Source organism: Oryctolagus cuniculus, chromosome 15 (assembly GCF_964237555.1).
Source record: "Oryctolagus cuniculus chromosome 15, mOryCun1.1, whole genome shotgun sequence".
NCBI lineage: Eukaryota > Metazoa > Chordata > Mammalia > Lagomorpha > Leporidae > Oryctolagus > Oryctolagus cuniculus.
The window spans coordinates 81,990,574-82,015,941 of NC_091446.1; the positions used below are offsets into that span (position 1 = coordinate 81,990,574).

Genomic DNA, 25,368 nt, shown 5'->3' on the forward strand with positions numbered 1-25,368 from the left:
CTCTGCTGTGGCCCGGGAAGGCAGTGGAGGATGGCCCAAGTGCTTGGGCCCTGCACCCCATGGGAGACCAGGAGAAGCACCTGGCTCCTGCCTTCGGATCAGCGCGGTGCGCCGGCCGCGGCGGCCACTGGAGGGTGAACCAACGGCAAAAGGAAGACCTTTCTCTCTGTCTCTCTGTCTCTCTCACTGTCCACTCTGCCTGTCAAAAAAAAAAAAAAAAGAGAGAGAGAGAGAGAGAGAAACCAGCCCTGCAGGCACCTTGATCTTGCACTTGGAGTCTGTTGTTATGCTGCCTCGCTATGGCAACCGTAGCACCTCATCCTGAAGAGCAGCCACGCTGGGGACCCCAGGGCTCTCTGGCAGTGACCTGGCACCACTCGCAGCAACATTGGAGTCAGGGTCCCTGCAGATGGGGAAACTGAGGCTCGCAAGGCAGAGCTGGCATGGACCCAAGACAATGGCAAGAGCTGACCTGTGCTTAGGAAAAGTGCAGCCCGGGGCAGGGAGGGGAGCAGAAATCGAATGGACAGGAGGGATGCCAGGGGCGCCCAGGGCAGTGCAGCAGAGAGGCTAAGAAGGCCGGGTGAGGACAGGCAGTGCTGGGTACAGAGGAAGCAGTGGCTGCCCGCACTCACAGACATCCTGATGTCTCAGCCTGATGCGTGCGTTCTCCCCAGTAGTGAAGAGAGACGGCCCCCAGGACTGGAATCATCGTGGATTCCAGGAGCCTGGCTGATGTGCACAGACAGCATCCTCCGCACCCCACTTAGCTCGGGCTGCCCAGATGCCAAGACCACAAGCACGCATCCGGGAACCTGCAGTTAACGGGGGAGGCCACCGTGACAAACCCCTGGGCAGTGTGGGCGTGCAGGGGGAGAAGGAAGCGGAGAAGGGTGATGGGCGGAGCCAGCCCCGCCTGCACCAGCACCCTTGGCCTGCGGGCGTGGGTTTCCCTGCAAGGCAGCCATCTGCATAGGGACGGAACCACGGCATCCAGGTCTGCCACAGAACATCTTAAGGACTTCAGAACTTCAAGGACACTCAAAGGAAGGGCCACCTTCCTCACCTCCCCTGGTGGGAAGCTCCAGCCCTGGGCCACTCCCTGCCACCCCAATGCTTTCTCCTTTTCAGCAGGCTCTGGGCTGCTCCCAGCCCCCGGCCCGCTGTGTCTGTCCCTCCTGGACCTGCCTGGCCACCACCGCCTCACGGAGTCGGGTGATTTGGGGTGGCAGCATCTATGCCCCTTAACCCATCAGGCACTGGGGCTGTGTCAGGACCCCAAGGAGTGACCGACCTTGCTGCCACCCCGCCCACCCCACTCCCCTGCACCTCTCTGAACCCCATACCTTGCACGGCTTCCTGGTAGGACCTGGGGATGCTGCAGCTCAATTTGCTAAGCCGGCTGCCCTCCTGGTGAGGACGGCGGCCGCGCCGGCACTGGGCCTTCGTGCTTCCTGCAGAGCGCACCCTGAAGCATTTGCAGAGCGGACGAGTCACTGCTCTCCTGCCTCCTGTGGCCCCTGCAGGGACAGAGGCCCTGCACCCCTCCCCTGCCAGCCCCTTCCTAAAAACACAGCCCTGTGCTCCCCCACGCCAGGTCCGAGGAAGCAGTCCAGCCTGGACAACCTCTCCAGGCCAGGGCAGTTACCAGGCGGGATCCACTCCTCACGGTGCCCAGGTGGGAGGCTGAACAAGGAACCAAGGTCTGTTTTGGCACAGAGAGCCACTTGGCGGCCTCATTCACTCAACAAAGAGCCCCAGCACATGCAGGTGTTCTTCTGAAGTCATGGTTTGTCCCACACGGTCTGGAGAGCTCCTGGTCACCCCAAGCTCTTGAAATGTGACGAGTCCACAAAACCAGGTGCTGGAAGTGTCAACTCGTGCCACATGTCCAAGCCTTAATGCAAGAAAAGGGATGGCGGGTATCTCTCTTAAAATCTTTTAAAACAAGATTTATTTATTTGTTTGTTTGTTTGTTTATTTGAAAGACAGAGTTACAGAGAGAGAGGAAGGGAGAGAGAGAGGTCTTCCATCTGCTGGTTCACTCCCCCCCAAAGGGTTGCCATGGCTGAGGCTGGGCCTCATTAGTGTCTCCCACGTGGGTGGCAGGGTCCCAGACATAGAGAGCACCTTCTGCTGCTTTCCCAGCCATGTTAGCAAAAAGCTGGATCTGAAGTGGAGCAGCCAGGACTCGAACCAGCTCCTGTATGGGATGCTGGCATCATGGGCGGTGGCTTACCCCGCTGCACCACCACAACACAGATGATGCCCCCAGTATTTGGCCCCTGCCACCCCCATGTGAAGACTCAGATGGAGTCCTGGCTCCTGTTTTAGGCAGGACTCACATCTGGCTATTGTCCACATTGGGGGGAGTGAATCAGAGGACGGAAAGGCTCTGTCTGTCACTCTGCCTTTCAAATAACTATAAATAAATATACTTTTTGAACAAACTGTCATTTCAAAGCTCAGATACAGAGGCTGGGGGCGGGGGAGGAGTGCTGGAGCCAAGGCTGTCGAAACCACTGATTGAGGAACCCCTAGGACAGCGCTGTGCTCAGCCCTGAGCCACCAACCGTGGGTGTTTCCAGGGTGACTCAGGGCTATGAGAGCCTGGGACAGGGTTCCAGGCACTGCTGGTCCCGGCACAGAACAGGGACACAGAGACCACGTTGAGCCCATCCAGCCACACATGGGTGCAATTAACTCCAGCTCGTGCAAACACGGAACCGCAGGAACCCTGGTAACGAGAGTGGCCTGCGGCTGGCTGGCTTCCCAGATGGGCTCTGTGCATCTCGAGGAGCAAGGCTGCTCCTCTGATCTCTGCTTTCCAGACAGATGTGCTATGCCGCTGGACAGCAGGCACTGGGCTCAGCCCCACTGTGCGGCGAGGGTGAGCGGCAGGGCAGGGCAGGGCCAGTTCCCCAACATGTGTCCAGGATGCGAGAGGCCCAACAGGCACACATCTGCACAGGAAAACTAGAAACCATCCCGGGTTGTGGGGGAGGCGAGGTCCCATGGAAGGCTCTGCCCTCTTCCCACCATGCACTGCTCTCAGCGCTTTATTTGCATTGCTGGTTTTAATCAAGATGACATAAGTTTGTTATAGTGTAGCATGTTGAATGCAAGAATATGAGTCACAAGAGTGTCAGTATTTATATATTTATATATTCATTATTTAATTTGAGAGGCGGAAGAGGGGAGGGGGAGAGAAACTGCTCATCATTTGGTTCACTCCCCCAAATGCCTGCAAGCCACTGGGGCTGGGCCAGGAGCCAGGAACCCCACTCAGGTGTCCCGTGTGAGTGTCAAGGACCCAAGTACTTGAGCCAGTGTCACCTGCTGCCTCCCAGGGTGCACATTAGCAGGGAGCTGGAACTGGGAGGGGAACAGGAGCACAAGCCCAGCTCTCTAACGTGGGATGCTGGGGGCCCCAGCAGAAGCTAACTGATGTACCAAAGGCCCACCCCAGGGTGGTCGGCTTTTGGCGGTGCAATTTCTGGGTGATTTGGACACGAGTGGCTTGGGACACAAAAGCTTGACTTATCCCAGCCACCTGAGGTGCTCAGGCTGTGCCCCTCACTCTTCAATCTGGGGACCTCTCTGGCTCCCCACTGGGCCTGGCAGTGGGGAAACACGACAAGGAAGCTCTCTGGGAGTGTGACCACAGATTCCCAATGCGCCTTAGCCAGTAGGATGTAGGAACGACCCTATGCCAATGTCTAGCCGTGGAGCCACCAAGGAGCGAGGCCTGGCTATGCTGTTGGTGGCCCACAGGGAGAGAAAGGGATGTCACTGTCCCTGCTGTCCAGTCCATCTCCAAGGCTGAGAGTGGCACCACCCTGGATCCTCAGTTCCTGGCAACCCCAGTGGGACAGAAGCCACCTGGATGACCCCAAAAGACCATCCAGCCCAGCCCAGCCCAGACTGCGGGATCTTGAGCAAAGAAATGCTGACAGCCACTCCTTCTGGGGTGATCTGTCATGCAGACATAGACACCTGGATCATCTGGGGATTAGCAAATGATCGCTCCCTCTCCCTCTCTCTCTCTTTCCCTCCCCCTCCCCTTCCCCCCCTTTCCCTCCCTCCCTCCCCCCCCCCGTCTCTCTTTCCCTCTCTCCCTCTCCCTCCCTCTCTCCCTCTCCTTCCCTCTCCCTCTCTCTCCCTCTCTCCCTCTCCCTCTCTTTCCCTCTCCCTCTATCCTTCTCTCTCTCTCCTTCCCTCCCTCCCTTCCTCCCTCTTTCTCCCTCTCCCTCTCCCTCCCCCCTATCTGGAAGAGAGCCCACATAAAGACAAGAAAGGCACCTGTGCTGAGTCATAGCTTCAGAACCCGGAAACAGGTCTTTGACCAGCTGAAAACTAGGCCAAATGGGAGTCTTAAAGAACTAAAGAGAAATGCAGATGACGATGAAACCATGCACAGGGTTCAATTTTCCTGCACCCAAGTGATCTTTTAATCCGATGTTTGTCTTCGAGTGCTTTGAAGTCCCCTTGTCTTTATCAGCTCCTCCTTCGTCCGGGACAACATCTCTGTTACTGCACTGTGTCAGCGGGCAGAGGGCTGCAACCCAGACCTCACTGGCGACGGGAAGCTTCCCGGCCTGATTCTGGACGGCGCCGATCGGAGCCCCAGGCTGCTGTCCTGCACGCAGTAAAGGAGACGGGGCACACCCCTCACCCCCACCCCTGCTGCAGTGTGGCAGGGCTTGGTTCCCGTCGGGATGGGCGTGCACAGCACTGAGGCAGGCTGTGCTTCCTCCACCAGCACACGGTGGCTCTGTGAAATGACCCACACCCAGAGAGAGTGTGGGGACAGCAGCAGGCACACGCAGGCCCAGCGTCCCTCTGCTCGGCCTGGCCCAGGCTTGCGTCCTCCAGCTCAGCAGACAAAGCGTGTCGGGGGTTAGCCAGCTCAAAGGCGGGGCTCTTCCGCGGGGATGGTCCCACCGCTGGGGCAGCTGGGAATCCTCAGGGGACGTTTCTGATTATCCCGTGGCCTGGGGACCACAGCCGGTCTGTGGCAGGCATGGGACATCCAATGGGGATGCCCAGCGATGGACAGTCGAGTCCGCAAATAAAGATTTATCTCCCAGGAATGTGAAGGGTCCCCTGGAAGCCAGGTAGAGCAGATGATACGCTGTTCGCGGAAGGCTACGTCCACCTGCTATATAGACGTAAGGTTTGCTCTTGCTCCTTTTAACACTGCTGCTCAAGGGTCTAAGACCAGGGCAGGAGTGGGCGTTTCTATCTGAAGCCTCACCAGCAGTTGGAGTTTTACTGTCCCCAGCCGCACAGCAGCGACACTCCTGGGTTTTAGGCATAACCGCCTGAGTCTGCACTTGACCTAGTCCCATGCACTTGATGCTTCACACACATGCAAACACACCCACATACACCACACACCATGCACACACACGCGCACGCATGCACACACACACACCACACATGCACACATACACATAACACACCACGCACATCATACATGTGTGCACACACATCATATACACATACCATACACACACCACACACTCACACATGCACACACACACTGCACACACTCATACCACACAGGCACACGCACACGCGTACACACCACACACAATACACACCACACATGCTTATGCACACACGCACACACACACCATACTCACACCCACACATACCACACACACAACCACACACCAGAAACATTATGCACACACGCACACACACACCACACACATACCACACACTCAACATGTTCCTATAAATCACTTGCATTTGATCTCTCCTGTAATTGTTAAAGTGCTAGATTGATTTGGTGGGTACAAGTGGCTTATCTTATGTATAAATCTTACCCACGGACTCACTTCAAAATACAGCAGTTCTGTCTATCCTTACAAACTCTACGCCACCGGTGAGGCAGAGTTGGGAAGAATGGCTCTAAGGCCATGTCACTGCAAGGGTGACCTCCCAGCGGAGGCAGTGGTGTCGCCGGGAGCTCCTTGGAGACCCAGGCTCTCAGGCCTGGCCCAGACGTTCCGGGGCTGAGCAGGGGCCAGGTGAGCGGGCCAGTCCTAAAGGTGTGGACAGTGCGGCTCTGGCTGAGGGGGACTCACAGGCCCACCCCACACGCAGTCCTCTGGCGCTGGTCTCCATGGCATGGCTGCAGGTGCCTGGCTCCCAGCATCACGTGTTGCAGGAGCTGCCCCACCAGGGATACCGGAGCCCAGCCTGAGTCTACAGCAACCCAAAGCCAAGCTGCCCGGAGCTGCGAGAGCTGGGCAGAGCTGTCTGGGAAGAATTTCAGCCACAGCCGCAGTGGAATGGAAAGAGGAAAGTTGCCGTGGCAAGGTCAGCTTCCGGCGTGGCTGAGATTTTTCTAGAACAGAAGCTGAGCCTCCCCGCTTTCCCTCCCACCACGCCTGCCTGTCTTGGGACTTGTATGGAGTTCCTCAGCTGCGCCCTCCATCACATCAGACACAGGGGCTGTGGTCACCCCGGATCACAAGACCGTGTTGGAGAGGGGTGCAGCCAGCGAGGTGCCAGAGCCATAGCAGGTGCTTGGGCAAACCGTTCAACAGCTGAGTGAGCAGGGCCCACGCCAGCGGGGACACGGTGGCTGGGAGCCCCTTGTCTGTGGCCCTCTGAGGGTTCTAGGGGGAAGGACACAGGTGCCCCTGTGTGGCCCAGCCTGTTCTTCCTGGCCTTGCTTTGTTTCCCTGGCCTGGCCCCGGGCCACCTGTTCCTACCAGAACCTCTGCCCTGGCCCTGAACACAGACCGCTCAGAAACCCCGCGGCTCCCAGACGCCCACAGTTGGGAGCAAAGCAAAAGCACTGAGAAAGCAACATCTGTGCTCACCATTTGCTGAGCACCTGCTACGAGCCAAGTGCCCGGGAGAGTGACTCACCAGCTCTTGTCCCTGCCTTCCACCGCGGCCTCTGGGGACAGGCGAAAAGTGCCAGGCACCTGTGCAGCCTGAAGCAGGAGCTCAGAGCCGAAGTCCAGGTGGAGACCAGCAGGAAAGGCCAGGCGCTGCCGGTGAGGTCTGCTGGCCCAGAGCTAGCACTGGAGGACGGCACACGCACAGACACAAATACAGACACACAGGCACACACCAGCACACACACATCTGGGCGCACACACACGCACACACACGCACACACACACACACACAAGGCTGCAGCCCGAATGTCACCACCAAGGAGCTGTGTTCTCAGTTGCCCCCCGCTGACCCCAATCCACCCTTGTCTACACTGCAGGGGTGCCTGGAGGCTGGCCTCTGTACCTTCGTCCACCCCTGCATTCTGCATTCTGGCTTCCGGTCAGCTGCACCCAGAGGGGGAAGAGAAAGGCTGAGGACTGCAGGCTCCCAGCTCCCTCCCAGCTGCCTCCTGGTTTTGTCACTGGCTGAGTCCCTCCGGGGAGGGCCACGTCCCAACAGCTCTCAGAAGCCCCAGGGACTCCTCCTGCCCGAGTCCCCTAGGGTGTGAGGTCAGACAGCTTCCTGTGGGTGCCCCCAGTTCCCTCCACTGCGCCCCCACTTCCGGGGACAGTCCCCTCCAGAAAGAGTGCTGACACGGTTCCCTGTCTGAGGGTCCCCACAAGCCGCGAGGACGCAATCCAACACTTCTCAGCATTACAACCTTGGGCTAACACTGACTGTTATCCTGGCTAATCATAACCACCTGTCGTCAGCATCGCAGGGCCCTTGCTGGGACCTAATGTGCTAAGAGGGTTGAACACCTCTCTTTCCCGTCTTTCCTGAATCCTCCCAGCAATCCGAGGAGACGCACACTCCGCCTCCCCCGTGTCTTGGATGAGGCCAGGGCGGCCCAGCGGGCAGGCAGCAGCCGGTCAGCGAGGGGGAGTGGCCATTGGAACTGTGGGGTTGGGCAGATTCCAGAGCCCGGTCACCCCTGGGAGTGACAGCATCCTTGTCTGTTGAGGAGCTGCCGGACGTGGGAAATCAGGGCTCCGGGAGAGGTGGGGACTCGGGAGGAAGCAGGAGGCGGGATCCAGTCACGGGGAGGTGAGATCATGAGTACTGGAATTCCCAAGAGCAACAGCGGCTCAAGGCGAGAACGCGCTGGGGACGGAATCAAGGGAGACACAGACATCGACAAGAAAGGGGACAGAAACGGACGCTCGGGCTGGGAGAAGGGAGACTGGGACAGGTGGCCGTCACAGCACGAGCCTTCTAAGGGAGGGGGTGCCAAGCCCCCAGTTCAGGACCTGCTCCCCAAACCCAGCCTCCCAAACTCACGCGCAGGCTCATGCGATGGCACAGCCTGGTGAGAACGAGAGCAGAAGGCGCCCCGAAACCAAGGCAGGAAAGGATGGGTGGGGGGAGGGGAGCCTGCATGACGTCACCGCTTAGTTCAGCAGCCATTGGCGGAAACTCACCTCCTGCGGCACGGCGGGCACGTGGCCCTGCGGCTGCCGCACCCCCCCACCACGGCGGCCGCCCTGTGCTCTGGGACCCCAGTGTCTTCTTACCTCTGGATCTCCTCTTGCTGAACAGGGACTGGCAGAGGATGACCACGGTGAAGAGCAGGACGCTGAGGATGCCCACGCAGCACACGAGGACGGCGTACATGTACAGATCTGGAAGGCAGGCACACGGGGGAGGGGGGTCGTCACCACCCAGCAGCCGAGACACGGACACCCCAGTGACCGCGATCCTGCCCTGGGCGTTTGGCCTGGGCGGTTCAGTGCCTGCGTCCCACTTGGCAGTGCACGGGTTCAGTCCCCAGCTCTGCGCCTGACTCCAGCTCCCTGCTAATGCAGACCCTGCCGCAAGGGACGGAGTTCCTGCCACTGCAGGGGGAGACCCAGAAGGAGCTTCTGGCTGTGACCAACCCACCCCAGCCATTGTGGGCATTTGGGGAGCGAACCAGTGGATCTGAGCACTGTCTCCTCTCTCTCTCGCTCTCGCTCTCACTCAGCCTTGCAAATGAATTTATGAATAACAGTAAAAAGTTAATAAATAGTCCTGGAGTCATTGGATTTCCACTGGCAAAAACTAAAAACTAAATTTGAATCAGATCCCACATTTGCTATAAAAATCAACACCAAATGAACCGGAAGCCTGAATGTAACATGTAAACTAATAATTTTTAGAAAAGAGATGAGGCCAGCACCACGGTTCACTAGGCTAATCCTCTGCCTTGCGGCGCCGGCACACCGGGTTCTAGTCCCAGTCAGGGCGCCGGATTCTGTCCCGGTTGCCCCTCTTCCAGGCCAGCTCTCTGCTGTGGCCAGGGAGTGCAGTGGAGGATGGCCCAGGTGCTTGGGCCCTGCACCCCATGGGAGACCAGGAGAAGCACCTGGCTTCTGCCATCGGATCAGCGTGGTGCGACCGCTGCAGCGTGCCGGCCATTGGAGGGTGAACCAACGGCAAAAGGAAGACCTTTCTCTCTGTCTCTCTCTCTCACTGTCCACTCTGCCTGTCAAAAATAAAATTAAAAAAATTTAAAAAAAAAGAAAAGAGATGAGAGAGCAAGCTTTGGGATCCCAGATGAGGCAAGGGTTTGTGAGGCGACCCTAGAGTCATCCTTGGTAACTGTGATTTCATCCAAAGCAAGAGCAGCTGGCGACCCTGTGTAGAGAATGAAAGAGTCAAGCTGTAGACCAGGAGAACGTATCTGCAACCACTTGCCCCAGAGAACACCAGCGGGTCGAATATAAAGAACTTTCAAAACGCAACAGCAAACAGGCAAGCACACAACGCAACGAGGAACATGGGTAAGGTCTACAGAGACATCACATCAAAGACAAGACCCGGGTGCCAGGTGAGCCCATGAGAAAAAGCCCGACTTCCGCAGCCATTGAAGAAACGTGACACGTGACCGCAGTGAGATGCGCCCACATACCCACACACCGTTCAGGATGCTGAAAATGGAAAATCGTGGTAACACCAGGCGCTGCCATCACTCAGATACGGCTGATGGCACAGCCACTACGGAAAACAGGTTGGCAATTTCTTACAAGATACACTTGAGATTACCGTTCAACCCAGCACTTAAGGCGTTTGTTCCAAAGCAACGGCAAGGTAGGCTCATGCCCAGACACATGCATGTTTACAGCAGTTGTATCCGTGACATGTCCTTCAATAGGTGAAGGCTTAACAAAGCCTGGTGCACCCACACCACAGGCTGCCCCCTCAGCCGTAAAGACAGCAGGCAACCGACACCAGCCACAACCTGGAAGAATCTCCTAGGAACTATGTTGAGTGAAAAAAAAAAAAATACATACTGCTAGCATAATGTCATTTATGTGACTTTTTTTTTTCAATTTTGGAAGGAGAAAGTTCTAGAAATGAAGACCAGATTAGTGGCTGCCGAAGGCTGGGGTAGGAGAGCTGGGGGCCTCCTTGTGGGGCTGGGAAGTTCTGCTCGTTGGCTGTACCCACGTCAGCACCCCATCTGTGACTGCCTGGCAGTTGCGCAAGCTGCTGTCATTGGGAGAAAATGTACAAACGATTACAGTGGGTCCCTGTGTATGATTGCCTAGAAATCAATGTTAATCTACAAATAACCTTAAGGAGTTTTTAAGTCTCAAGAGTTAGATCAAATTCCTCTCTTTGTGTTTCTTAAATTCCCGTCCATCTGATCCAGGAGAGGCCAGAAATGGGAGAGGGAAGCCAAAACATTATTCTCACTCCTATGAAGCAAAACGCTACAGATGTCTGAACTTAGCGAATGCTTGAACTCATCCAAAACAACGCAGTTTCTTCAGCCAGCCGACATTTATTATGAATCAGGTTCAGTTCACTCCTCTTGTACGAAATAGACGGACGGGGGCTGGTGCTGTGGTGTTGTGGGTAAAGACGCCGCCTGCAGTGCCAGCTTCCCATGTGGGCACCAGTTTGAGTCCCGGCTGCTCCACTTCTGATCCAGCTCTCTGCTGTGGCCTGGGAAAGCAGTAGAAGATGGCCCAAGTCCTTGGCCCCTGCACCCGTGTGGGAGACCCGGAGGAAGCTCCTGGCTTTGGATCAGCGCAGCTCCGGCCATTGCAGCCAATTGGGGAGTGAACCATTGGATGGAGGACCTCTCTCTCTCTCTCTCTCTCTCTCTCTCTCTCTCTGCCTCTCCTTCTCTCTCTGTGTAACTCTGACTTTCAAATAAAATAAATAAATCTTAAAAAAAAAAAATAGACGAGCACACAGAGGTCTCCTTTGTAAGGACTACATAGAAACTGCAGCAGGAGGAACGGATGCCCTAAACCAGGAACACACAGGCAGGCCGTGTCGGGGACTCAGCCCAGGGTGGGGAGGCAAGGATGGGGCTTCTGTGAGCTCCAGGACACCGCGCTGATGCAAAATAGCACAAAAGCAATAGCGCCTAGCGGAGGAAGCCACCGGCCCTCAGCCACCCCATCCACCTGCTAACGTTTGCTGCAGTCTGTGAGTGACACGAGATGCCTTCAAGAAGTTCACGAACAACGTCTACTATGAGAAAAACGGTGTGTGGATTTCAAACATCACAAACGTACGTTTGGAATTTTATCTTCCCGTGAGCTCTGGGAAGTCCGTTTGTACACAGGCCTGCTGCTGTGGCTTGAATAGGGTTGACATGTGACTGTCATCGCGGGGATTGTTGGGAGGTAGGGGCCTTAAAACGTGGCGAGATGGATAAGCCAGATGCGTGCTTTTCTCGAAGGGCCGTGTCTTGCTCTCATGGAACTGGACCGGTCACCACAGCATCACCACGGCCAGCCTCTTGTGCTTTGCCGCTTCTGCAGGGGCCACTTGCCCTAAACTTTGCTGCCATGTTATGAGGCAACTGGGCTTCCACTCTGTACAGCCGTGAACTAAACCAACTTCCTGTCCTTCCTGAACACCCCAGTCCCAGGCATTGGCGAGAGAAGGTAGGCTAAGACACGGATGTGTCCACCTTGAGATTGCATGGGCCATCTCGCTCTTTCGTTACCGCATTCCCGCAGTAAGCTCTTTGCAATGGATGAGTCTGACTGTCTTTGAAAAAGATGACCACACGCTAAGCCAGCACCAGTCACTGAACGAGCTCTCCTGCTGGCCAACCCCGGTGTCCTGCCCGTGCCCCAGGAAGAGCGATCCTAGGATGAGCCCTTGGAAGCTTGCTCCTTACTGCATCTCTCGCAGGATGGCCCTAAGTTCAAGCTCCTGGGAGTCGGACTGCTGGGTCAGCAAGAACGCACCTCGGCAAAGCCCTGGGGAGGTGCAGAAGCAGTTAGCTGAGTGCTTCAGTTGGGGAGAGCTGCAGGGGTGGGGGCAGCTGCCCTCCGCCAGGAGCCTGAGGAAGCGGGGCTGGGGAGAGCTGCAGGGGTGGGGGCAGCTGCCCTCCGCCAGGAGCCTGAGGAAGCGGGGCTGGGGAGAGTTGCAGGGGTGGGGGGAGCTGCCCTTCGCCAGGAGCCTGAGGAAGCGGGGCTGGAGAAAGGCTGCAGGGGTGGGGGCAGCTGCCCTCTGCCAGGAGCCTGAGGAAGCGGGGCTGGGGAAAGCTGCAGGGGTGGGGGCAGCTGCCCTCCGCCAGGAGCCTGAGGAAGAGGGGCTGGAGAAAAGCTGCAGGGGTGGGGGCAGCTGCCCTCCGCCAGGAGCCTGAGGAAGCAGGGCTGGGGAAAGCTGCAGGGGTGGGGGCAGCTGCCCTCCGCCAGGAGCCTGAGGAAGCGGGGCTGGGGAGAGCTGCAGGGGTGGGGGGAGCTGCCCTCCGCCAGGAGCCTGAGGAAGTGGGGCTGGGAAAGGCTACAGGGGTGGGGGCAGCTGCCCTCCGCCAGGAGCCTGAGGAAGAGGGGCTGGGGAAAGCTGCAGGGGTGGGGGCAGCTGCCCTCCGCCAGGAGCCTGAGGAAGAGGGGCTGGGGAAAGCTGCAGGGGTGGGGGCAGCTGCCCTCCGCCAGGAGCCTGAGGAAGCGGGGCTGGAGAAAGGCTGCAGGGGTGGGGGCAACTGCCCTCCGCCAGGAGCCTGAGGAAGCGGGTCTGGAGAAAGGCTGCAGGGGTGGGGGCAGCTACCCTGCACCAGGAGCCTGAGGAAGAGGGGCTGGAGAAAAGCTGCAGGGGTGGAGGCAGCTGCCCTCCGCCAGGAGCCTGAGGAAGTGGGGCTGGGGAAAGCTGCAGGGGTGGGGCAGCTGCCCTCCGCCAGGAGCCTGAGGAAGCGGGGTTGGCTTGTGATCAATGAGAGGGAAGGAGCAGGGCAGAGTCAGACATCTGGGGTCTTCCATCGCCACCCCTCCCGCCCCCTGCCCGGAATCCTGGCCCGGCGTAGCCTCCATCCCCAGGTTCACAAGATCTTCATGTGCCGCTGGAGCCAGTCACTGTGTCTGCCTGCATTTGCTTGAGTAAGTCTCTGTTCAGGGCAACTCCAGGTCTGAACTGGAAATCAAACACCCTTGCCCCCTCCCATGCACTGATCAAACGCATCCCGATTCAGAAATCCTAGAAGAAAGCAGCATCTGTGCCGAACACGTACAGACTTCATTGTCAACACTCCCTGAACAATGCAGCGTAGCAACTGCCCAGCGCTCACGCGGCAGTCTGCATGCCGAGCTGTCTAGAGATGATCTGAAATATACAGGAGGGTTGTGGAGGTTGCAGGCAAATACTACGCCCCTGTATAGAAGAGACCGGAGTATCTCGGATGTAGGTGCCCACGGGGAGGGTCCTGGAACCATTCCCGAGGCATACCGAGGGACAGCTGCAGCCAAGGAGGCAGGGAAAGGAGCTCCTGCACCCACATTTCAGGGGCGGGGGCCTCCTACAAGGGCAGCCAGAGAAGAACTGAGAGAAGGTTCTAGAAGCCAAGAGTGAAACACCATAAGGAGGATTCCTCAACAGACCAGGTGCTGCTGCAAACCACACCCTGGGACGCTCCTCGCAAGGTCCCAGGAGAAAGTCCTCTGGCACAGGCGGATGAGACAGAAGCCAGCTCAGGGACATGGAGGCATGGAGGCAACACCGGACTCCTGTGGGATCGCCTGCCCCGCCGAGGGGTGGGCTGGGTGGGGCAACAGCATGGAGAAGCCCGTGACTGGTCAGAGGCAGGACAGGCATGAAACTCAGCCGCGGGACTCGTGGATCCCGGGCAGGACACGACCTGGCGGAGTCACAGGCAGGGTTCACCGCTGGATGCCAGGACGTGGGGCGAGCCAGGGAATGTGGTGACCATGTGGCCAGTCCTGGATCCACATGCTGTTGTGGCAAGCACTGTGGGGACAGGACTGTGGAGCCGCTCGGCAGCACATGTGGCCAGCGGACACGAGGGGATTCCGGAGCCGTGGGCCCCTCGAGGGCCAACAGGCAGGGCCACTTGGCTTCGGAGGCCTCCTTGGCATGGCAAGGCGCTTGTCCTCTTAACTGCACCCCGGGGCAGGGGGGCAGAGTCAGCCTGGTCCACGGCTCAGCTCACCCCTGCTCTGGGAAAGCAGCAGATGATGGCCCAAGTACGTGGGCCCCTGCCACCCATGTGGATGGAGTTCAAGGATTCTTCCTTGCCCAGCCCTGGCTGTTGTGGCCACTTGGGGAGTGAACCCACTGATGGAAGATCTCAATCTCAATCTCTCTCTATATATATAACTCTGGCTTTCAAATAAATAAAAAGGCTTCTTTAAAAATCTATTTATTTTTATTTAAGATTTTTTTTTTATTTATCTGAAAGGTAGAGTTACAGAGGGAAGAAGAGAGAGGTTTTTCCATCTGCTGGTTCACTCCCCAAATGACTGCAACAGCCAAAGCTGGTACGATCCAGAACCAGGATCCAGAAGCTTCCCATGGGGCTTCCATGAGGGTGCAGGGGCCCAAGGACTTGTAAGTGTGCAGGTGTGGGTGGCGCATTAACCTAGGAACTGGAACGGAAGTGGAGCAGCCGGGTCTGGAATCGGTGCCCATTCAGGATGCTGGTGTCACAGGCAGCAAAGTTGGGCCATGCCTCAGCAACAGGGGGACTGCACCCCAGCCAGAATGAGGTCCAGTGATGCCCTGTCGGCTGACTGATTCTCTAACTGTCCATGTAGACATCTCTCCAAATTCTAAGTGCTGGCCCCAAGGTTTCGAAGCTCAGACCAGGTCAAGTAACACTTGTCTGAAGGCAGGGCCCAACGTGGCCTGAATTCAGCAAATGCACTTCACCCAATCTGGAATTCGCTTTTCATATACCAAGTGCACCCACACACTCACAAGAACTATAAAAACTGTGCTTATTCTCTGAATGCATTTGCAGGGTTTTTTCTTTCTTCTTTTTTAAAAAGATTTTATTTTATTTATTTGAAAGGCAGAGTGACAGAGAGAGAAGAGCACACACACACACACACACAGAGAGAGAGAGAAAGAGAGAGAGAGAGAGAGATCTCCCATCTGCTGCTTCACTCCCCAGATGGTCACCATGGCCGGGCACTGGGCCGGGTGGAAGCCAGGAGCCTAGAACTCCATCCTGTTCCCCTAAGTGAGTGGCAGGGGCCCAAGTACATGGGCCATCTTGTGTTGCCTTCCGAGGTACATCAGCAGGGAGCTGGATCGGAAGTGAAGCAGCCGGGACTCAAACCAGAGCTTTGATATCGGATGCCGGAGTCGCCCACTGCAGCTGAACCTGCTGCACCACAACGCCGGCCCCTCACCTGCATGCCGTCTGATCTTTAGCCACTGGCCTCCCTAAGTCACCAACAGAATGTTCAGACTGCCGTGTGGGTGGTGGGCAGGAAGCCACAGTGGTTACCCACACCACGGTCAGGCCAGGACAAGCAGGGACAGTGTTGGGGTGCCAGCTCTCACCGTTCCAGTGTGCGAGAGGGAAACAGCACTCCATCCTGGCAACCCAGCGCGGGTATTCAGGAATGCCTTGACACACAGCACCCCAACCATCCCCAGCGCCAGCCATCAAGGAACCCCTGTCTCCCTACACCACTGATTCAGAACTGCCAACGTCAGTTTCCACATTTCCAGGGAAAATACAAAAGTCCAGGAGGTCTCAGTTCTGGAAGGAAAAAAAAAAAAGCACTCCGCGTTCATCTACTATATTTTTTTAATGCAGCCTGCAAAGCTATCTTGCTTGAGGCCAAATACTTAAGTGATAGCCCCGAGGGAGTTTAACTCACTGCAGCATCTCATCACGAGGTCTGACAATCAACGGCTGTGTGTGTGTGTGTGTGTGTGTGTGTGGCACACAGCCAGGCCAAGCTGAGCCCCACGGGGATGGACATGGTCTGCAGTCCCTACTGTAGTTCTCTGAGCCAGGGACAAAAGGGCAAAAGGCCGGGGACAGTGCACCCTTGACCTCGCTCAAGCTGCAGCTGGGTTAAAAACAAAACAAAACAAAACGTGCAAGCAAAAAGAGCCACTAGGAAACCCCAGCTACCCTGGGGCAGGCATTACAGAGCCGGAAGTCAGCTGTGCTCTTCGGGCGCGAGCTGACTCTCCATTAAGATGAGACCGAAGTTGGGCTGGACATTCTGTGTGGACAGGTCGGGAGCGAGCCTGATCTTCTCAGCTGGGCGTGAATCACAGACACGAGGTGTTTGGGGGGCTCAGACTGAGCGCCACCCTCCTTCCAAACAAATCGCCACAGTGTGTTGCTCCCTGATGTCGTTCACTGCAAGGAAACACCCCAGGCTGGGCCACTTTTTATTTATATAAAAAAGAGGTCTATTTTGCTCTTGCAGGTTCAAGGGCATGGTGCCAGCATCAGTCTGGCCCTAGACAAGGGGCTCGTAGCAGGAGGCATCATAGTGGCGAGGCTGGGCAGTGGCTGGGTCTGCTCTTTGCTGAAACCCCTCTCGTGAGAGCTCACGGGGCCCCACGAGAACTGCCTTAGTCCTGTCCAAGGGCAGTGCCCTGAGGGACCTAGGACCTCTCACCAGGGCCCACCTCCTCCCGCATCCCCACACAGAGACCAAGCTCCCAGCACATGGATCCTCGGGGGGCACCCTAAGAGCCCACCCAAGTCGCACCTGGAGGTGTTTTTGGAACACAGCCCACTCGTGGCAGCAGCAGGTGAGAGCCTGAGAAACGGGAAACCCCCTGGTCCCTTCCTAATGGAATCATCAGAATCTTGGGGTGCAGCCCGGTGCACCCCCAGGAGGGTCTTGGATGACTGGTACTAAGTAGGGCTCCTGTTTTTACAACCCAGTGACTCCCAGCTTACCTACACAGCCCACTGCATCACAGTGCCTGGCCACAGGACAGCTCCAAAACCAGCTATAAGAATCAATCAGGGGACTGGAGGTGTGGCACAGTGGGCCTCCGCCTGGGGCATTGGCATCACATGTGGGCACAGCTGCTCCACTTCCAATCCAGCTCTCTGCTGTGGCCTGGGAGGGCAGTGGAGGATGGTCCGAGTGCTTGGACCCCTGCACCCACGTGGGAGACCCAGAAGAAGCTCCAGGCTCCTGGCTTCAGATCAGCCCAGCTCCTGCCAATGCAGCCATTTGGGGAATGAACCAGTGGATGAAAAACCTCTCTCTCTCTCTCCCCCCCCCCGCCATCTGTGGCTCAGCCTCTTAAATAACTGAACGGATCTTAAAAAATAAAAAAAGGAATCAATCAGGTTGTCTCAATTTTACTAAGTAGCAACAAGGAAGGAAAGCTTTTTCTAACCCATCGCTGTAAAGGGACAAAGTCACCTCCACCCCTTGGCACTCGGCCAGGCAGTCCCTGAATGAGGCATCAAGGGGGGAAGCTGGTGGCTATTTTACTAGGACAGGGTCACCAATACCAAAAAAAAAAATTTAATTGAAAAACAGCAAAGCTTCAGATGCCAGTTAAGACGCTTGCATGCATTCCACATCAAAGTGCCTGGGTGTGAGTCCCAGCTCCGCTCCTAAGTCCAGCTTCCTGCTAATGTGCACCCTCCCAGGTGACAGGTCAAGTAACTGGGTCCCTGCCACCCACATGGGAGGCGGGGGTTGAGTTACCTGCTCCTGGCTTGGGTTTGGCCACTGTAGGCATTTGGGGAGTAACCAATGCATATGGGATCTCCTCTCTCTCTCTCTCTCTCTCTGCCTCTCCCTCTCTTTCTGCCCCTCTGCCTTTCAAGTAAATAAATAAAGGACCCCTGCTCTAAGGCTCAAACCTGAGTGTGCAGCTGCATCACCGGAGGTCATGTAAAAGCTCAGATCACCAGGCGCCAGCCCCAGAGCTGCAGATTCTGCGAGACACGGGGCGGCCCGACAATGGGCATTGGTAACGGGCACCCTGAATGCTGCTGCTGCTGCCCGTCTCAGACCATGACTGGGGCCTTAGCCTGGCTGCTCCCCGGAATCCCCAAAGGAGCGTTCAACGAGTTCCAACCAAGGCAGAATCTCTAGAGATGTGGTCCAGGCATGAGTGTTCTTAAAACTGCCCATGAATTCTAACAGGGGTTGAAAAGCTCCAACTTAAGGTTTTCCCCAAACCTCCAAACTCCTTAAGCAATTTGAAATAAAACGTTGTCTGGGCCAGCGCTGTGGCGCACCAGGTTAACACCCTGGCATGAAGCACTGGCATCCCATATGGGCGCCGGTTCTAGTCCCAGCTACTCCTCCTCCAATCCAGCTCTCTGCTGTGGCCTGGGAAAGCAGTAGAAGATGGACCAAGTCCTTGGGCCCCTGCACCCATGTGGGAGACCCAGAAGAAGCTACTGGTTCCTGACTTCGGATCGGCACAGCTCCCTGCGGTCATCTGGGGAGTGAACCAGCTGATGGAAGACTTCTCTCTCTGTCTCTACCTCTGTAACTCCATCTTTCACAATAAATAAAATAAATATTTTTTAAAAAGAAATAAAACATTGTCAGGGTAGCTGTCTGTCTCATCTTTGTATCACTCGAAGATCCCCCCGCATCTCACCCAGGAGCAGGAGTTCTGGGGGAAACAACAGACAGACGTCACAGACTGCCACCCTCGCCCTCTGTGCTATTAGACTAAGACTCAGCATTCCTGTCTCGCTCTTGGAGAAGCTTAGGCCAAGACAACAATTCGATGTCCCAGCAAAACCAAGACGGTAGGGTCCTGTTTTCTGATTTCACTCCATTGCTGTTAGGAAACAGTGAGCCGTAGCTTATCATCAGGAAACGCACAAAGCTTTACCTTCAAAAAACGCCCAGGTCTCTTTCTTGTCCTCAAAGGATGAGCCTTCAGAAGCTTTGAGGGAGATCACTGTAAGACAAAGACATGACACAGCATCAGCTGGAGTTAGCACAGGGCCCTGGCCCACACTCTAGCCCAGAGGAGCACCACCTGGTTTGCAAGCCTGCAAGGTCATGTTCCCATGTGCCAAGTCCCATTTAACTGCCACACCACCTTGCCCCTCACAGCTGAGAAAGCAGGCGCACAGGAGAGGTGACGTAAGTTGCCCAAGTAGAAAAGCCAGGAAACGGGGCACGTGTTTGGCAGGTGGTTAAGGCATGACTTGCTATGCCCACGTCTCTCCCCACAGGGCGCCTGGGTTCCAGTCCTGGCTCCGAACCGGACTCCAGCTTCCTGCTAACACACACCCTGGAAAGCAGCAGGTGGCGGCTCAAAGAGTCAGGTCCCTGCCTCCCACGTGTGGGACCCTGATGGAGTTCCCAGCTCCTGGCTCTTGACTGGTCTACCCCCAGCTGTTGTAGACATTTTGGGAGTGAAATAGCAGATGGGATTATTTCTCTCTATCTCTCTATCTCTCTCTATCTCTATCTCTTCCTGTCTCCCTGTCTCTCTGCCTTTCAAAATAAGAAAGAAATTTTAAAAACAAAATAAAAGCAAAGCCTAGGGGAGGAGTCTGAAGCCCTAACTGACCCCATCCTGCTCTGAGCATCATTGTCCGTGCTAGAGTCCCACAGAGCAACCGGGCACCCAGCGTCTGGCTTTTATTTCAGTTTGTGGTTATCACCAAATCCATGGTGCCTGCCTTTGGTAGGGAGGGAGACTGGATTGAGCTACACTACGTCAAGCCTTGAGCATCCCATTGAGGAGTCTGGAACCACTGTAAGTTTCCACGCAGAGGTAACAGCAACATAGACATCTAAATTAATCTGGCAAAAGACGTACAGCGTCAAGGAATGAGATTATCGTCCAGAGATAATGCAAATGGCCTGTGTGCGCCACCACTGGCCAGACCTGGCTCATGTTACCAAGAAACTGAGTGTGCGGCTTTATTTCCTGTTAGTGCATTTAAATTTAAATTTAAATAGCCGCATGTTCCGTGTTTACCAGACTGAAGAGCTCTAGAAAAAAAGAATCTAGGACTCAAATTTTTTTTAAGAAAAGGAAGTTGGGAGGTTGAATCAGTACTACGGGTGTGGAATATGGCAAGGGCGGTCCAGGGCTTCAATTCTGTTGATGGCTCCTCCCATGGCCTTCGTGTTGTTACTGTCTCGGATTTCAGTGAGTTTTCCACCACTCTACTACCCCTCTACTAAGCTCTCGTTTTCATGTATTGCCTTTCTTAGTTCCAGATTACCCATTTAATTTTTCTCATATATAACATTTTCTAGTGAATTTCCCCAACTTGACACCCAATTTGTTGACCATATTGATAAAAGTATTTTTTAAAAAGATTTATTTGTTTATCTGAAAGGCAGAGTTACAGAGAGGCAGAGGCAGAGAGACAGAGAGAGAGAGAGGTCTTCTATCTGCTGGTTCACTCCCCAATTGGTCGCAAGAGCCAGAGCTGGGCTGATCCAAAGCCAGGAGCCAGGAGCTTCTTCTGGGTCTCCCATGTGGGTGCAGGGGCCCAAGCACTTGGGCCATCTTCTACTGCTTTCCCAGGCCATGGCAGAGAGCTGGATCGGAAGTAGAGCAGCCAGGACTTGAACCAGTGCCCATACGGGATGCTGGCACTGCAGGCAATGGCTTTACCCTCTACGCCACAGCACCAGCCCTGATATGAGTAGTTTAACCTCCATGCCTGATAATGTTCATATCCGCATTGCTCATAGACTTGTGTCTTTTATCTGTGTGTGTGTGTGTTTTAACGTTTGATGTCCTTATGTTCTTCTAATTGAATGCCAGACATTGAGTGTGGACACAAGAAGCTCTGAATTAGATACCTAATTCAGAAAGCAGAAAAACAGATAGATTTTTTTTTCTTCAGCTTTCCCAGCTGTTCTCAGAAGGCGAGCTTCGGCCTGCCATTCCCAATAGAAGCGAGACTCTTTCAAACCGTAACCACATCCGCCTCTGCCTGCCAATCATTCGAGACACTGCCCGGCAGGTGTTCATGCTTGGTAAACGAATGAGAGATGTATTCCCCCCAACTGTGTCACAGACCTCCAGAGACGAACTCCTGCTAGACACTGGACCCTTTGAGTGTCAGAAGACACATCAGCCAACACGCTCATCACACCCAGCTTTCTCTGCCCCAGCTGATCCCCTGACAGCCCACCAACACCCCCCCCTTTGAAAATTTAAACAAAGAAAAAGAATACTTAGGATTGGCGTACGCCTGGGGTCTGAAAGAGCCGCTGGATTCGGAGGTGAGGACCCCAAGCTGGAGCAGAGTTGAGTGGAACAGACACAGAGACAGAGCAGGCACAGAGGAGGTGGCGGTGAGAGACTGCGCTTGGCGGTGCTCGGGCCCCAGGAGCCTCCTGCACTGCCTACCATCCTTGCATTCGGTGAGCGGCTCCTCCTTAAACTGCTCACCTCCCTCCTGAATTAGCCTCAGAGATTTCCAAACTCAGAGGAGGCGGGCTGCAGCTCCTGCTGCTTGCTGATGTTCAGCCCGAGAGAACTGACGGATAGTGTTCTGACCCTTCCGTTACCCAAGCAAAGAATTCACCGGCTAGCCTAGCCTAGCCGTTCTCTCTCCCCGCAGTGTGGATATCTGTATGGGAAAGTGCTGCATCTGATGATAAGCAAGCCCATTCATAATCTTATCTGTCCTTGCAAGAAAGAGAAAAAAAATCCCCATGTGGACCCTGCTAGAGTTTCAGAAATCTGCCCAAGGTTCTGCCATAAGGATCTTGTTTCAGTCGCTAATCCTGGGCTATCTCAAAGCACATGACATAGGTTGTCAACAGACCTGCCTGGGCTCCAGACTACAGAGAAATAGAGCGTCGGATAAAGCCAGGCCAACAGCAAGGGCTTTGTCCCGGACCATCAGTGGCTCTGGTGACATCACTATTGCCCTCCATTAATGCATTTCCTCCTGCACGTGGCTGCTCTCCGTTTGCATTGGTCGCCCTATAGACAAGGCGGCCAAGAGGTCCCCGCAGGATGGAACACCGGGAGAAAACATTCTGCCAGCCCAAGCAAAGAGGGACAACCTACACTGGTCAAAGACTTCCTGGAATAAAATGCAAATCTCTTCATGGGAAGCATTTATGGCAGTTTTCTATGAACCGAGCCACCAGCTGGCTGCAGACTTTTAAGCAAGAATCACTAAATTTTTCCACTTTCAACTGGGCAGGCCATGCCTTGTGGTACACCCGGACTCTCCAGAAACGGGAAGCCTTTCCCACCCCAACGGCACACACTTGGGGAGCTGCAGGTCCCGCCCCCCGACGGCAGCCCAGCCGAGACAGGTGAGTCCAGTGAACCTTGACCCCATGCATCGTGAAGGCGTTGGGGGTTTCCATGCCTTCAGCTGGCTCCCCTCACTGACCCCTACCACCAGGCTCCCACCTCTTCTCACCACCCTGATCCGGCTGAGCCTCCGACCACAGCTCCCTGCTGGGTGACAGCAGTGTGGCTTCTGTCTTGCCTTGTGCTTTGAGACTGGCCTCCTAGCAAAGAGCTGCAAGGGGGCAGAGGCTATGCACCTCCTTGGGAAGACCTGGGCACCCCAGCTGCTGGGAGTACGGGGGTATGGGGGCATGGGGTACGGGGCCTCTGGTCCCCCTGCAGGGCCTGGGGGTGGGACAGGGGACATATAAGTCACGTGATTGCAAAGGCAGAGAGAAGCCCAATTTGACCTCTATGCCAAAGCACCTTTCTCAGTATAGCTGTTCTCCATGGCTCACACGGAGAAGAGAAAGCAAAAGTATTCAGAAGCTACCCGGCACCCCCTGGGCAGAAACTGCCTGCCCCTGGTGAGGTGTCCCTGGGCCCCAGGAGGGCAGCACTGGGTGCTCCCCACTAAGCGACAAGCTGTGAGGTCCGCACGTCACTGCCGCCGGATCCAACAGCCAGGAAGGGCGCAGCCCAAGGCTCCCCAGACAATCCGATGGTATCAGGCCCCAGTCTGGAGGAAACAGGCTGGAAAGAAAGAGGCTCTGTCAGGGCCTCTTTGATGGGGCCATGGAAACCATCCCTCTGCGAGGGGTAGAAACCGAGAGCCTTGATCAGCACACAGAGTCCCCGGATGGACGTCCCTGGGGAGGGCGCGTTTCACGCTGTGATTTCACACCAAGACCCTGTGTTGACGTCCGGAGGGCAGAGGCGGGGCTGAGGTTCCTCCTCCATGTCCCCTTCGCCAGGGGTGCTGGTGGTCCATGACTCATCCACCCACCATCATCCACACAAGTGGGAAGACTCCACAGCCCCCTGAAATCTCTCTCCCCTGTTCACCTGTGCCTCCCACCCCCTATTATGTAACAAAGACGCCCACAATTACAGCAGCTCCAATTACAACTATGGTTGTATCCCGAATGCAGTGAACTTTTCCGGACCCAAGAGGCTGCCAGGAGGAAAGATTTGATGTGCAGGGACCGTGCAGAGAAGTAAGGAGGTGGGGAAAAGCAGCAAAAACGCAGGAGAGACTGGGATTGGCACTTTGACCTGCTGCTGCCGTGGCTGCTCGGGCCGGCCTTGGAGCTTCTCGCAGTCTACAGCTCTGGATCCTAGAGGGGGCTGCCCTCCTTACAGTGTCCTCCAGCCAAGATCTGGAAGCCTGTGGACTGCGGGAGAATCAGCTCCTCTCTGGAGATCCTGAGACTGTATGACCACCACCCACTGCCATGGGCCCTCCTGAGAGAACAGACGGGGACCAAGCCCAAGGAGGGGTGTGGGGGGAGATTCACTTCCTGGGGGAATCAGACCCGGAGCCTCCGGCTCCCGTCCAGTCCACAGAAGCGTCCAGAATTGAAAACTGCACCAAGACCTCTTCCATTCCACCCAGGGCAAACACGCGTAACAACAACACATAAGCTCACCACAAACGTGCTCCTCCCTAGAGCGCCAAAAGGGAAGCAAAGGGCAGGTTCAGCTGGGGAAGTGTGACGTCCAAAACACAGCTTTCGGGAACAGGTGCTTCTCAAAGGGACAGGACATCTCTAAGCATGGACGTGTCCTGGGCTCCAGACTGAGAAACCAGCGACTGTGTTACAACTCACTACCAACGAATGAACGGATGAATGAATGAAGTGAACTGACTCCACACCGGTGGGTCAAAGCCTCCCACAGGGAAGGCAGTGCTGGGACTGTGACATCGTCACCTCCTACCAGGCTGGGAAGAGAGGCCCGGGGGGCAGGGGCCCACGCTATGCAGCCAGCTTCCTTCACCCGGAGCCTCAGAGGCCAGCGGTTTGCACCTGCCAGCCAGGCCAGGGAGGCCAACTTCTCCCCAGATGCCCTGGCCCTGGCGCCGCATGCTCTGTGTCAGGATTTACTGCATGGCCTCTGCTCCTGTCAGAATGGAAGCAGGAGCTCTGATGTTGAAAGGGGAGGGGCAGACGAGTCTGGGGTCCCGGCCCCCCGGCGGGTGGACCTCATCCTTTGTGGCTGGAGGAGGAAGCAGACTCCTGCGCCTCTGTTTCCTTGGGCAAGAGCAACAGGAGAGAAGTGTGCACAGGGATCAGAAGAGGGTGTGGGCATGAAGTGAGCCGAAGGAAGGATACTGAAATAAATACGGCCGAGTGCACACCTGGGCTCCGAATTCAGAAGCTGAAGGTCATTGCCCTCGCTCAGTGAACAAAAGTTGAACATGCAGCTGTGAGTCCTCTCTGTAGCGGGAACAGGGCACTCAGAGAGGAGCCAGCTTCGACCCCAGAGAGCCATGGGTCCTGCACCCACCAGCCACTGGGGCGCATCAAGGCCCCTCCTTTGTCTACCCCTCTCTCTCCCGCTGCCTTCAGTCTGGACAGATGCTAGAAACCAAAGCTCATGAAACAAAAGAGCAAACTAAAGGACACACGGGACAGACTCCCGGTGATGTCATGGGAAGCAGCTAATGAGCACAGGGCCCGGCTTCGTGTCCCCAGACCCTGGCCAGGAAACACCGCAGTGGAGGGGCACGCAGCACCCACCCTCCACTCCCCGTGGGGGTTTTCATGGGGTGTTTCTGGATCACGCCGTCACTCCTTCACCCAAGAAGCCCTTGTGTATTGGGAACTGTGTCGCAGAGGAGGGTGCCTTGACAAAGAATCTGGCAGGGCATACCCGGTGCCAAGTCCCTGGCCAGGTCCACCTGGCCAAGCTGGCCTCTTGTCACTCACTGCTCATCCCAGCTTCTGCCACCAGCTATTGTGCATCCAGCTCCATTGAGTTGTTCGTAAACCCCTGTTCTGCCTCTTGCATGCTTTCTCCCCGGCT

General features: G+C 55.9%; 1 protein-coding gene across 1 annotated transcript in view; it reads right to left on the reverse strand.

Annotated features, from left to right (window-relative positions):
• Positions 1–25,368, reverse strand: part of VSTM4 (V-set and transmembrane domain containing 4) — an 87,730-nt gene that overhangs the window by 41,715 nt on the left and 20,647 nt on the right. Inside the window, exons 3-4 of the mRNA XM_051837553.2 lie at positions 19,003–19,071; positions 8,478–8,585 (exon numbers count right to left, since the gene is read on the reverse strand). Coding sequence (XP_051693513.2) covers positions 8,478–8,585; positions 19,003–19,071 — 177 coding nt within the window. The remainder of the gene's footprint in view (positions 1–8,477; positions 8,586–19,002; positions 19,072–25,368) is intronic.